Raw genomic sequence first — 15,381 nt, 5'->3', positions numbered from 1 at the left:
TGCCACAAGCAGGACCACCAGTTACAACCCCCGGGGGAACGGACAGGTGGAAAGAGAAAATGCGACAGTTTGGAAGGCCGCCCTGCTAGCCTTAAAGTCTAGGGGCCTTCCAACCTCCCGCTGGCAGGATGTGCTCCCCGATGCGCTCCACTCTATTCGGTCACTGCTCTGCACTGCCACTAACGCCAACCCTCATGAGAAAATGTTTGTCTTCCCAAGGAAGTCCACATCGGGGACATCGCTACCGCCATAGCTGACATCCCCAGGGCCGGTCCTACTGAGAAGGCACGTGAGGACCCATAAAACGTACCCCCTGGTCGAGAGGGTCGACCTCCTCCACGCCAACCCCCAGTATGCTTACATTGCATACCTGGACGGGCGGGAGGACACAGTCTCCATAAGAGACCTTGCACCCTCGGGGGCCGCAGTAACCCACTACTCACTACCATTTCTGCAGCTAATGAAGCACACCCTTACCACCTCCTTTGATGCCCTAGTCCCCATTGCTCTCACCCTGGGCATTCCCCCAGAACAGCCCACATCTCCAATCCCTTAAGTCCAAGGGAAGCTGACTTGAACGGATATGGCAGGCAACTGATTTAGCCATTCACTGCCAGATCTGGCTGGACCACATTAAGCACCATCGGGTTCTGCTCTCCTGACAAAACTGCTCACTATTCCAGGATCATCCTGGAATGCAAAGATAACCCCCGGCTTCTTTTCTCTACACAAACCATCTTAAACCCCCCTCCCCTCACACAAGTGGGAGGAGCTCATGGACTTGTGTCACAAAGATGGAAGCCATCTATTCAGCTGCCTCGGCCACATCCCTCCCTTCTACTAGCCCACTAGACCAAACTCCCTCAAAGATCCCCCCACAAACTCCCTCCAAGGTCCCATCCCCACCCCCCAAGCCCTGAACTCACATCTTTCTCTAGTTTCTCTCCTCATGTCCACGAGACCCACCTAATGCTCCCTCGATCCTATTAACTACTGACCACCCAACTTCCCTTCCTGGCTCCCATGTTAGCTGGTAGTTAATGGGGTTCTCTCCCCTCAGGTACTGTCCCTCCTCTCATTCAAATCCACTGTCATACCCATCTCCTCAAAAAAACCTTGAGCCCTACATCCTTTGCAAACTACTACCCTATCTCCAACCTCCCTCCCCTCTCCAAAGTCCTTGAACGTGCTTTTGCCTCCCAAATCAGTGCCCAACTTTTCCAGAATTCCATGTTTGAAACCCTCCAATCAGAATTCTACCCCCGCCACAGTATTGAAACTGCTCTTAATCAAAGTCACAAATGACATCCTAAGTGACTGCGACAACAGTAAACTACCCCTCCTTGTCCTTCTTGAACTGCCTGCAGCCTTTGACACGGTTGACCACCCCCGCCTCTTAATACCTCTCCACTGTCATCCAGCTGGGTGGGACTGCACTCAGCCGGTTCCATTCTGACTCCTCCACTAAACTAAATTGTCAGACTGCTTGTACGACATCCAATGCTGGATGAGCAGAAATTTTCTCCAACTAAATATTGGGAAGACCGAAGCCATTATCTTCAGGCCCCACCACAACTCTGTTCCCGAGCCACCGACTCCATCCCTCACCCTGGCAACTGAGGCTAAATGAGACGGTTCGCAAATTGTCATATTTGACTCAGATGAGCTTCCGACAACATATCCGCACCATTAAGACTGCCCATTTCCATCTCTATCACACGACTCTGCCCCTGCCTCAGTTCATCTGCTGCTGAAACACTCATCCATGCCTTGGTTACCGCTAGACGTGACTATTCCAATGCACTCCTGGTTGGCCTCCCATTTCCTACCCTCAGTAAACTGGAGGTCATCCAAAACTCTGCTGCTGTCCATGTCCTAACTCACACCAAGTCCCATTCACCCACCACCCCTGTGCTCGCTGACCTACATTGGCTTGAGGTTAAGCAACGTCTCCATCTTCAAATTCTCATCTTGGTTTTGAAATTCCTCTATGGCCTTGCCCCTCCCTATCTCTAATCTCTTCCAGCCCCATAACCTGCGCTCCTCCAATTGTGGCCTCGAGCATCCCAGATTTTAACCGCTCCACAACTGGCAGCCGTGTCTTCAGCTGCCAAAGCCCCAAGCTGTGGAATCTTTCCCCCTTTAAGATGCTCCTTGAAACTTACCTCTTTGACCAAGCTCTACCCTGGTATATTTGATCAACATGCTGCCCTTTCATTTCTGGAACCCAGAGTCAAAGGTAGCCCAGACAGATTGGGTGAAAGTTGTTTTTATCTGCTCACTATTAAGGTGAGTTTAATCAGGGTCAGTCAATTTTGTAGCAGTTAAGGGTCCACAGAGCTCCCAATAATTAGGGTAATATTTTGTAAAATTTCTAATCATTACAAGATTCATCCCCCCAACTCATTAACATTGAAGTGCACAACTTCCTATAGCTCTCCAGAGAAGAGATTTGAGCAACAGGCAATCCAGGTTTCAAAAAAATGTTCAAGTGCTCCCATGGGGTGGTTCATGTTATTTAAATCAGAGAGGCGTCAAAAATTCCTCCAACTGAAGATTAGATAGACTAAAGCCATAATTTCAGTCCTTGCCATAAACTCCACTCCCTTGCCATTTATTTCATCCCCTTCCCCAGCCACTCAAGTGGAAATCAAGTTTTTCCAAAATCTTGCCATCCTGTTTGGCCCAGCATGGAGCTTTAAACCCTAAATCCCATCAACCATAAAACCCCTCACTTCCACCACTGCAACACTGCCCACCTCCACCCGTTTACCAAAACCTGTGTCACCCCACTTCCTCCAACATCCTGGTCAGCTTGCCAATCTCCACAAATTCCCACTGGTTCAAAACTCAGCCACCCATATCCTGTCCCACAAAGTCCAGCTCACCCACCTACACTGGCTCCTTGTCACTCACCACATTGAATTTTTTTCTGATTATACTTTTGTGAAGCACCTTGTGATGTTGTTCTACATTAAAAGATGAATAAATAGAAAGTTGTTAATCCATGCCTATGCCGCTCCACAACATGCAGCAGAGGTGACCAAGAACGGTTCAGGTGACACTCCCTGTGGGGAAGCCCCTTAGCTATAACAATATCCTCTCCTCCTCTGCCTGCCTGTCCCACCCTAGTGCTAGGTTTTTTAGCTACTACAGGTATATTGTGTACTTGGGATAGGGTTGGTCATAATTATACTCATTTTAAAAAGGCCCATGCCGCCAAAATCTAGTTTTAAAAGTCAGCATTACAACTGCTACGATTTACAACCCTGCACCCAGTGTTGCTGTCCTAACCACAAATATTTAGAATTCAATTAGCATTAGAGATACTTTTGCAAGGTGTTGACTGGACAGCTCAACAAAGCATTGTACTCCACTAGCAAGTTTCATATTCAGAGATAAGCAAACTTCACAATGCCTGAACACACAACAGTAGTAAAAGTGAGCATGGCAAAGCTCACAACCAGACTGAGCAGCATTCAGCCAAGTGAATATGTAAGGAGGGGAAAGGAGAAAGGGGTAGAACAGAATTATTTGACTCATTTAAGCTACACTAACCTGCATGGACTTCATATAGTCTGTTAATTCCAATTCTCTGATAATTAAATTTAATTTCCCTAAATTCCCACCTTGTACTTATTTACATTGCTTAATTCAATTAAATTGTTTAGAGCAAAACAATGATCTTGAATTATCAGTCAACTATAAATTGCTCATTTGTTTGTATCCTGCAGCATAGAGGTACTTTATGTTGTTGCAACACAAAGGATGAACTGGCTGGGTCTCTATTCTCTTGAAAAAAAAGGCTGAGGGGTGACCTAAGAGGTCTATAAAATTATGAAAGGTTTTGTTAGTGTGAGAATGTTTCCACTTGTGGGGAAGAGCATAACTAGAGGCCATTAATATAAGATAGTCACCAAGAAATCCAATAAGGAATTCAGAAGAAACTTCTTTACCCAAAGAGTGGTGAGAATGTGGAACTCGCTGCCACAGGGAGTGGTTGAAGCGAATAGTATAGGTGCATTTAAGGGGAGGCTGGACAAACATGAGGGAGAAGGGAATAGAGGGTTATGCTGATAGATTTAGATGAGGAAAGATGGGAGGAAGCTCGAGTGGAGCATAAATGCTGGCATGGACTGGTTGGGCCGAATGGCCTGTTTCTGTGCCGTATATCCGATGTAAAATGTATTCCCAGCCTTTAATTACATTAATTGAGCAATTGACCTACAGGTTGAATCTAATTTTGTAAATACTATTTACCAATATATGTTTGTGCAAGACACCAACTAGGAAGTAATAACGGTTACGACTGTTTCATGTACCTGAATACTGATTTCAGTTTAAACTATTTCTTCCAAAACAGCCAACATAAAGATCCTTAAAAATCGAAAACAATTTAGTGGTTAGGAATAGATAGATAGAACGGGGAGGGGAGAGCCAGGTCAAACCTCGAGTGGGCTGGTCCTACAGCTCAAACATCCTCCTCCTGTTGAATGCAACTTTACTTACTCAACTGTCTCACTTCCTACTGCAGTTTAGTAAATAACAGTCACAGTTTGGAATTATTACAGTAAAAACCCCAGTGATTTTTGTATATTTTCTGCTGTAATGCTGGAAAGCACTACCAAAAAAAGGACAGACAACTTTACTGTTGTGATGAACATGGTAACTGCTGAAATGCAAAATACAGATGCCAAAAACTATCAAATACCGCTGTAAATAGAGCTGACTCGATATTATAAACTCAGGCTTTATTCACAATTACATTTTATTTTTCATTATTTTTCATTATGGTAGTTACGAACCAAGTCTACAACAGCAAGTCTGCCATGGCCTAGTTTATGTTTGAACAACCTAAATAATCAGTTTTAAAAGATCCATGGTCAGTTAGCAATTTAAAATCCCATCGACCAGAAGCAAGCTGGACAAGCCAGAGATTAAAACAGACTGCTGTATAGTGGCCTCATACCAGCCGTACAGGAAACATACATATACCCTTATAATAGCAAAATATTAGTTTCAGTCTAGGTTATAGAAACAGTTTCATGGTAACTCAAACGTTATTTTATATCAATGATCACAGGCCTGAAATGCAACACCAACTGAAAGTGTCTCCTTTAATTTGGCTGGCCTTGGTGAGGGTGCAGAAGATTTATTAGAATGATAAATCAAGTCCCTCATTCCTGGTTATGTGGAGAGACTAGAGAAACTGGAATTTTTCTATTTAGAGCAGAGAAGGTTAAGGGGAGATTTAATAGAGGTGTTCAGAATTATGAAGAAATTTGGCAAGAGTAAATAAAGAGAAAGAGTTTCCACAGGTGGGCAAGTCAGTAACCGGAGGACAAAGATTTATGATAATTAGGAAAAGAACCAAAGTGGATATGGAAATTTAAAAAAAAATAAACACCGAGTTATGATGATCTGGAATATATTGCCTGAAAAGGGTGGAGAAAGCAGATTAGTAGTGACTTTTAAAAAGGGAATTGGATATATACACTTGAAAAGGAAAAATTTGGAGGGCTACGGCAAAAAGAGCAGGGGGAGCGAGACAAATTGGATCGCTCTTTCAAAGAGCCAGCATAGGCACAATGGGCTGAATGACCTCCTTCTGTGCTGTACGATTCTAAAAAGCACCAAGCCAATGTAGTGAGTTACAGTATTATATACAGTACCCAATGATTCAGAAAAAGTCTCAATATACAAGATTCACAGCTAAAAATTCATATTAGCTCCATATCACTAATGAAATAGTAGCATTTAGGGCCAAAAAGTCCCAGTGAATATTTAAACTATGACTGGACACAGAAGAAAGTAAACTCACTTTACAAGGAGCATTAAAACATCCTGATATTTGAGATAAAGAAACTCAATTTTTTTGAAAGATCACAGGAGGGGTAACTTAGTGGCAGTTACACAGTAGATTTCACCTCTTGCACATGGATTTTAATCCAGCAGACTGATGGGTGGGGGGGGGGGGGGGAAAAGGAGAGAAGAGATGTATCTGCTGGTTGCACGGTTTGAGCAGTTAATATGGATGGAATTAGCCCTCAGAACAAAACCACCCACAACTGAGTGAAAATTGACACTAAAGAGACCACTAGAATAGTTGGTGCGATAAAAAAAAGTAGCGTTAGTGTAGAAGGCAAGGTGTTATTCCAGGATATGTGGTTATAGCAGATTATTGAAGTAGAGCGCTTCACTCTGCACGGTTATATATGATACATGCTCCATTGCAAGCATCAGAACTTGCATTACTCACTTTGATTGGTACAAATAAAAAAAGTATTCAACTAAAAATGGAGGAAGACCTGCAGAAAGACCCATTCCATATCATTCAAACAGGAATATCCCAACAGACTACAAAGAGGAAGGAAATATGACTCTTATTTCCCCACTCACGGAAATAAAATCTTATTTTGATGCTATTGCTAAATATTTTTAATACCAAATTAAACTCAGACTTGTTTATTTTTTAATGCAGCCAGGGAGTATCATTTATTAACAAGGCAGTCTACCTGCAACCATTCAACCCTCAAGGTATTTTGCAACACTGCTGTGTTGTACGGGTATACTGTATGTTACATCTATGCACTGTGTGTAACTTTCACAATAAGTGCACAAGAGTGAAAAATCAAAATTCTGATAAATTATTTGAAGAGCTTAAGCAGAGTCTGGTGTGTTGAAATTGTGCAATGTTAAAAAGCTATACCAGAATCCTCCTGGATGAAAGCAGCATGATCAGGCTTCAATACTGATGCAATGTGTTCATTAACTCCGGTCATAAATTTGACCAACACCACCAATCACTTGTTGATTTAACTGGTTCACTGCATGTAATTTGCAGCTTTCAAAATACAAATAGCTACCATCAGAAAAATTGTGCAAATAATAATATTTCTCTTCTGAATGCTAAATGTAGGCACGTAGAGTTATTTAAGAGTCAGAGTTTGGGTTTCCCAAATTGCATGTAAAAACGTCCATCAATCAGGCGTTTACTCACAAAACCTGTTTTTAATTGTTTACGGCAGCATCATTTACTGTTTAATCTGAGAATCAACAAGAAATGTATTTATGTTGGTAGCTACTGTGCATTATCTAAAACAATAACTTCCCAGCTTTTACTTGTACCACAAGGATTTTTTTTTTTGTAAAGCAACATTGGAAAAATACAAGTTCATTGAGATCACATATGAAGTCTTTTCATAGCTTAAAAGAAACCCTTCTTAAAAAAGTCAAACATTTATTGAATATAATTTAGCAGAAGCCTACTACTACAACAACTCATTTATATAGCGCCTTTGATATAGTAAAGCATCCCAAGGCACTTCACAGAAGCATTAACAAATCTCAACACCGACCCACACAAGGAGATATTATGACAGATTGGTCAAAGAGGTAGGTTTTAAAGAGCGTCTTAAAGGAGATAGTGTTGGAGGTTTAAGGGGAGGGGGGGTAATTCCAGAGCTTAGGGCCTAGGCTCAGAAGGAAAGGCCACCAATGATGGAACAATGACAACCAGGGATGCGCAAGAGGCCAGAATTAAAGGAGTGCAGAGGTCAGACGATTGTAAGGCTGGAGAGGTTACAGAGATAGGGAGGGGTGAGGCAGTGGAGGTGCTTGAAAACAAGAATGAGAATTTTAAAGTCAAGGCATTGCAGTACCAGGAGCCAATGTAGGTCAGCGAGCACGGGCGTGATGGGTGAATGGAACTTAGTGAGTTAAGATACAGGCAGTAGAGTTTTGGATTACCCAAGGGAGGGAGGAATTGCAAACCACTGCAAGAATATGGTACAAATTCAATAGCATCTGAAAAAGAAATCTTACTGCTGCAACTATAAAAAAACCATACCAAGTACTGTAAAATTTGATACACAAAGCAGACCATTACATGTCAATATGCCTTTTACTACAGGGGTGAAACTCCTAGGTCTGCAAGGTATAAGGGTTTTACCTAAATAGCAGTCATTAAAATCGAAGCGCAATGCCAGACACCAAATTTAACACTAATGTTAAAGCTTTAAAATTTCCTCCTTTTCATATTTATGCTTTATATGCCACTATAAAACAGATCAACCTACAGATTTTTTTTAAATGACTACATATGGAAACTATGACAACCAAAGCCACCAAGCAACTGCAATTGACAACACTTATTGATTAGCTCAAGGTGCAGTTTACTGGGTAAAATATAAATATTCAATGTATCATCAAGTCATGCCCTTATGTTCCCATTCTTCACCAGTAATTTAAAAGTTACAAGATTAGGATATAGGCATGTTCTATACAAAATAATTCACATTTCTCACACCAAGTGTTAAGTCACATAGATAAGAACACTGGCATATGCTGCTTGGTCCTACTCAGTTTACATTAACATTTAGGCCTCAATTACTGCAATGATATAACATTACAACAAGCAGTGTACCTCAGAATTTAAACTTAGGCACAGAGTCAAAACATCAAAAAATGTGGGGATTAAAGAATCCTCCAATCTTTTCATTTCAGGCCATCAGACGAGGCTGATGACTGTTAAAGCACTGACATACCAGTATTTGAAAGCAGTCTTAACAACTTGCTGCTGAAATCAGCAAGTCTGTAAGCACTTCTGAAATGTGGCAATGAACCAAGGCAAGGATTACTAGAGAACAATTGTGAGCCTTATGCATAGCGACTCGAACAGAAATCAGCAAAAAAAGTCCCAAACTAGTGACCCTACATTCAATCAATGCCATATCACATACCATTTCCTTGCAATTGGACTGCCCTTATACACTAAAGGTTCAGAAAAAGTAGGACACTGAAGCCAGTTTGCAAATATCCAGTTGCCAGAGGAGAAACGGTGGCATAGTGGTTAGCACTGTTGCCTCACAGCGCCAGGGACCCGGGTTCGAATCCGGCCTCGGATGACTGTGCAAACTCCACACAGACATTCTCCCTGTGTTTGCGTGGGTTTTCTCCGGGTGCTCCGGTTTCCTCCCACAGTCCAAAGATGTGCGGGTTAGGTTGATTGGCTATGATAAATTGACCCTTAATGTTAGGGGGATTAAATACGTGGGGTTACGGGGATAGGGTGGGATATGTGTTGGTGTAGGGGTTACAGGGATCGGGTGGGATATGTGTCGGTGCAGGCTCGATGGGCCGAAATGGCCTCTATCTGCACTGTGGGGTTTCTGTGATTCTGTGAAAACAGATCATAGAATTTCAGCGTGAAACAGAGGTTAAATTTGAAAATACAAGTAGTACACCCATGTTCTCGCTCTAAATACAGTATAATGCAACGGAGATCACATCAGCAGTAGTAAAGATCACCATCAAAACATTACCATCCTATTTGGGTGCAATTGAAGGATAAAATAGTAAGATTACAACTTTAAAAAGTTTAATCTGCCCCAATGATAGGCGGACGATAATCTAATTGGCTTTAGGACTGCAGAATAGAGGATGTATACATACATGCCACAGATACACAGTGGTGAGTTTGTGATCATCTTAAATGTTGGATTAACACATTGTAGGACAGACGGCCAGCCAGCATTTAAATTATTCTGAACTTGTTATGGTCTGAAACTCGGAACTTTTGACGCATCTGACCTTTAATTAATCTAACAATTACGGACAATGAAGTACTTTTATATAGAGAATTGGATCTCAAATGGGCTCTTTGTAATTGTGAGTAGAGGTTACTTACGAACTATAATTGTATTAGAAGTGTCGCTTGCTCAATAGTGTCCAGGGCTGAGCTTCAGTCAAGGGACAGAGGAGATGAGCGAATAAAACTGAAAGGGAACACTGGGACATTCTAGGGTAGAATGAGGCATTTTTTAAAAATTAAAACTAGGCAAGAGTAATAGAAGAGAACAAATGCGTTGACAGTCCTAAAAGTCTCATACCATCACAGATTGGGGGGGGGGGGGGGGGGGAAACACAAACATATTCTGTCAAAATAAGGCAGGCAGTCAGTCATTTCACTGAATTTTCTGTGAAAATAAATTAGGTTAGTTGTTTACTGGCTTTATCACTGTAATAATTCTTAAAAACACTCCAATCGATCAAAGCGCAAAGAGCCTCAACAGATATTGGATTTATCGAGTTCAGCGGACGGAGCTTGGAAAAACAACTTTGATTGACATCTCGGCCAGCCGATAGCAAGAGGCCAAAGACATCCAAAACCCAATGTCAAACCCATAGCTTCGATTCGACAGAACAATTTCTCTTTATAAAATTAACGAAATGTTAAATAAATACACAATATAAAAAACTGCAATAAAGTTATCCACACACAACACAGTAACATTGGTCGATACTCACCTCGCAGACAAGTTGCACACAGACATCAACAAAATGTCCAAGTTATTGCAACAAGTCCATAAACAGACCAACAAAGTAACTCAGAATGCCCACACTTTAACAAGCACATTCATAACCTGTTACCGGGCCAGCTCACCCCAGTCATATAAACCAGACGCGCCTCTATGCATCCCAAAAGGTAGCAACTGAACGAAGGTTACCTTCCAAAAGACTTTCTGACAGTTAGCGCAGATCATGTAGTCAGTGGAGAGCTTTTCCGAATTCATGGTGTTCCTGTTCTCTTTGCAAGTTGCAGATATGAACATTGGTTTTTTTCCCCAGGGCTTTGAGTCACCCTCTTAACAGAGTCAGTGTAATAACCACCACATGTGCGCGTGAGTCAATGTAAAGAGGAACAAACATTCATTCGCCAACATGTAATGACCATAAAGCCAGGACTTCTAAACCTTTCCTGATCAATCCCCTCAACTCCGTCTAAATGACTGCACCAACCAAACCGTCCCCAACCCACCAGCAGCTGCTTCTACTGAAAATAAACTAACAATTTCACCACTGTAAGCAATTGGCCTCCCCCCTGACCAATGATTGCACAAGACTATAACCAGCTACCATCCCCTGACCAATCATTGCACAGAAATGGAAATCAACGGCCCGACCCCTAACCAATAAAATCACAGAAGTGTAACATCTCTCACCAATAACCTTGTCGAGATTAACTCAATGCCCTCCCTCTGACAAATCCTCTTTCGACGCTTTAGGGCACTCGCCCTCACTGATAGTCAACCAGTTACTGAGCCGCTTTCATTGACCTACCGTCTTACCCCATTCACTTTTTTGGCCCAATCACTTCTAAATCTGTAATGAAAATATTGTAACTATTCAAACATGTAAGATTAGCCAAAAAAATGAAAGAAAAACACGATGGGGAACGTTGTTTCTGTTAATCATTTGGTCATGGATTGATTGCTGCGTCTGTAATGTGTGGAGATCTGTGTGAGCTGCATAACTATTTGCATTTATGCATAACTAAAATGCTAAATTGGTGTATTTTATTTTGCAATATAATCGGACTGCATTTTCTGAAACTGAGAACCTTTATTTAAAAAAGATTTGCTTCTTTTAAGCTGTTTATTTCAGAACAGAGCGGTCGGCATAGGAATTAATTGCATGTTTCCAACAGACTTGGTCAATAACTATCAGTGAATGGATTGAATTTGCAGCCAGTGTCCCCTCCGCCCAGGTGGAACCCTGCCTCCCGCCCGCGCGCTCCGGGCCCCGACGCGGCCTCTGTGACGTCACCGCCCCGGGCCAGCGCGCCGCTCGGGTTCTGTTTCCATCGCGCGGACGCCGGCTGTCAATCAAAACTGTTAATCGGGAAAAGGGCAGAAAGTGACACCTTGTTTCACCACAACACAAAGCAGTTTCTATTCAGCCTAAAACAACTTTGTCTAGAGCTGGAGCACGCGGTGTCCGCCGGCGCGCTGGATCACTTTCGTGACCGGTGGGCGCCGCGGGGACTGGAGTGCTTAATTGGGCTGGAGAACCAAATTTTAATTTGATTATTAAGGTTTATTTGAAGTTTTATTGGTTTATTACAGTTTGATTGGTTTATTTACAGTTTTAATGGTTTATTTACAGTTTTTATATGTCTAAATTTATGGTTTTACCAAAAGAGGATCACAGAACTCATGGATTTATTGCCAGGAGGGCCTATTTTAATTCAACCAATCGGAGTGACCCTTTTGATTGGGTGGTTAAGCAAATCTACAGTAATCTTTTTTGTGTGGGTGATTAACCAATTAGTTTATAAATAAAACTTTAAAGGAACCTTAACAAATTAATTTAAAATTTGGCTGCTCTTTTTGATTAAAGCAATTGACTGTAACTTAAGAAAACATTCGACCAATTAGGGGTGCTCTTTTGATTAAACTAATCAACTGTAAATTAATAAAACTTTAAATAAAACTTGAAATTTTTTTTTAAAAAATAATAAAAAAAGGAAAACAACTTTGTTAAATTTAAAAAAAAGTTTACTCTGTTCTGATACAAAGCTAATCTGGATGCATTTCCTTGTGTAATCAACCTTAATTGTGCAACCAACCCTTTTGCCTGCTCTGCAACTGGCAAACTATAATATGCCATTGTACGATCAAAGGTCATACGTGTGCGTGGAAATCGGTAACGGCCATTGAGGGCGTCTGGAGGGAATGGAGTGCATCACCACTGGAAACGGAATTTTAATTTAATTTAAGTTACCTTTAAACTTTTTTTAATTTACAGTTTTATTATTGGTTGTACCCCTTTAAAAAGGGGGCATATGGTTGATTTTTAATTGCCAATTGCAAGCTGAAGAGTCAGCAACTGAGGTATCATGTGTGCTCTATTACAGTTCGTTAATAAACCTTTATCGTTTGGTTTAAATGAAATAACTAAGTCAAAACATTACATTTTAGTGCTAGTGCTTGTTCTTAAACGCAACTATAGTTAAGAGTTATGGTATATGTACACAGCGGGTGCCAAACATTTTACATCAAGATTTCACTGAACAATTCAATCACATTCCTGCAAAACAAACAAGTTTTGCCCCAGCAGTTTTCCACCCAGCAACAGAGTGATGTCAGCACTAACGCCCGAATATCCAATCAGAGACGCAGCCTATGTGAGTGAGTGGGGTTCGAACTCTGAGTGTGATCAGCTGTCAGCAACAGGCCCAGCATTTCCTTTCAGCTCAAAACCTAGACAGGCTGGCTCCGCCATATCGATGGATGAGAGCACACAGTAAATGCAGGCTGAAACGGAGCTTTTGTTACACAGTTGTCCTACTTTGTTTTAAAAGTTGAGAGAATATTGATTTTAGAATACAGCTGTCACTATTAACGTGTGTTTTGGTTTTCTTTTGCTTACACAAAATGCATAATATCCACAAAAACAAATTCTCCCAGTTCACGGATTTGTGAAAGCAGGTGTCACGTTTCAGTGACTGACACGTAACTTGAGTCAGCAGTTGTTGACTACAAGTGTTGCGGTTTAAAACACAGTTAAATTGCATAAAGTCAAGATGCCAGGCATTTGAATTGAACACCAAACAAAAATGTTATTAACGGGACAATTTTCAATTACAATAGCAAAAGGAAATATTCCAATCAAGCTTGGAACGCTGGCAACTTTTAATAGCCGTTATCTAAAATAAGTTTATACAATAAATAAGTGATATATGGTCAAAAATAGTTCCAAGAATCACATTTTGTAGTACCATATTCACACAGTTTTGTTTGGGATATCAAACCTAGGAGAAAGTTCTGCATTGGCAACTTCCATTGACTGTCCCAAGAGGTGAGTGCAAGAGAACTCTTGTTCAGAATTATTGCACTAAATCCAAAGGAACAAGTTATAACAATGCTAAGATGGAACAAAAACAGGGTTGTAACAAACAGTGTGTTGGATACTTGTCTACAAAATTTGACTACACTTAGAAATGGCCTTCAACATCTTGACAATGAAAATGTTTTTCAGCTTTCAACATCTGAACATCTATGAGCAACACTTGTGCCAGAAAATGCAGATTAATGTGTTTACCAGTGTAGCACACAGTACAGCATAAGTACTGCAGACAGACAGTATTCTGGTGCACTGAAAGGTGGGATTATGGGACTATGATGTAGATCTCCATCTGCAGGTAAAAAGTTCATTGCTCTGATCAATCTCCCCAAAAATAATTTACTTTTTCAAATTTTGGAACTAAAATATAATGATAAATAAGTGGCTGGTATATAACTGAAAGGTTTTGTGAACTGGAATAATGAGATGCTGTAATGTGCATCTTTTGCTACCACTGAAAATGAAGTTACCTAATTACAAATTTAATTACATTTAATTAAATAAATAAAGGTTGTATAGGGATGGCAGTGCAGGTGGTGTGCTGCAACTACAGCGTGGGAGTTTGTGGAGAGCATTGTGATCCCGGACAACTACGTTTGCAGTAAGTGCATACATCTTGAGGAACTTCAGCTCAGAGTTTTTGAGCTGAAGTCTGAGGTGCAGACATTGTGGAGCATCAGGGATGGGGAGAGTTACCTGGACACTTTGATCCAGGATGTAGTCACACCGCTTAGGTTAGGTAGTGGCACAGGTCTGGTTAGTGGTCAGGGACAGGAGGTGTGACTGCAACTCAGGCAGGTAAGGGGATCCCAGGTGCAGTGCTGGAGGAGCCTCAGCCATTGCCCTTGTCCAACAGGTATGAGTTTCTTGCTGCCTGTGTGAATGAGGGAAATGCCTGCAGGATGGATGAGCAAGCTCACCATGGCACCATGGTGCAGGAGGCCATTCAAGTGCGGGGAATGAAAGGGAATGTAGTTGTGGTAGAGACAGTATAGTCAGGAGGATAGATACTGTTCTCTGCAGCCACAACTGAGAGTTCCGAAGGTTGTGTTGCCTGCCTGGTGCCAGGGTTAAAGACATCTCCTCGCAGCTGGAGAAGAACTTGGAGTGGGATGGGGAGGATCCAGTTGTCGTGGTCCACGTAGGAACCAACGACATAGGTAGAACTAGGAATGAGGTTCTGCTGAGGGAGTTTGAGGAGCTAGGATCCAAATTAAAAAGCAGAACTTCAAAGGTAATAATCTCTGAATTGTTATCTGAGCCACGTGCAAATTGGCATAGGGACAAACAGATTAGAGGTTTAAATGCGTAGCTCAAAGAGTGATGTGGGAGGAAGGGGTATCAGTTCATGGGGCACTGGCACCAGTATTGGGGAAAGAGCTGTTCTGTTGGGACTGGCTCCACTGTGACCAGTGTCCTGGCAGAGTATAAATCAAGAAATTAGAGGCGCATGTAACAAGGGTAATACAGTAATCATGGGGAACTTTAATAGAAAATACTGCAGATGCTGGAAATCTGAAATAAAAACAGAAAATGCTGGAGATACTCAGCAGGTCAGGCAGCATCTGTGAAGAGAGAAACAGAGTTAACATTTCAGGTTGATGACCTTTTATTTTAGATTTCCAGCAGCTGCAGTATTTTCTTTTTGTATTAGTGTTTAATTCACTGCCACCTCTCTTCCAGGAATGCCCACCT

The 15,381-nt window shown here is 41.6% G+C and overlaps 1 protein-coding gene across 2 annotated transcripts in view; it reads right to left on the bottom strand.

Moving 5' to 3' along the window:
• The window catches only part of LOC147111661 (sestrin-3-like), a 119,007-nt gene extending 108,161 nt beyond the window's left edge, over positions 1 to 10,846 (bottom strand). The window contains exon 1 of one of the 2 annotated variants that reach the window (XM_085998754.1): positions 10,509 to 10,846. In XM_085998754.1, the coding sequence (XP_085854880.1) occupies positions 10,509 to 10,613 (105 nt within the window). In that variant the 5' untranslated portion in view covers positions 10,614 to 10,846. The remainder of the gene's footprint in view (positions 1 to 10,508) is intronic. The other variant, XM_085998756.1, reaches the window with a different exon arrangement.
• Positions 10,847 to 15,381: the final 4,535 nt, after the last annotated feature.

This window comes from Somniosus microcephalus, chromosome 10, assembly GCF_052327205.1.
Source record: "Somniosus microcephalus isolate GS21.2 chromosome 10, FLI_Smic_1.0, whole genome shotgun sequence".
Classification (NCBI taxonomy): Eukaryota; Metazoa; Chordata; class Chondrichthyes; order Squaliformes; family Somniosidae; genus Somniosus; species Somniosus microcephalus.
The sequence above is the reverse complement of the archived record's forward strand: the minus strand, read 5'-3'. Positions and strand labels throughout refer to the sequence as shown.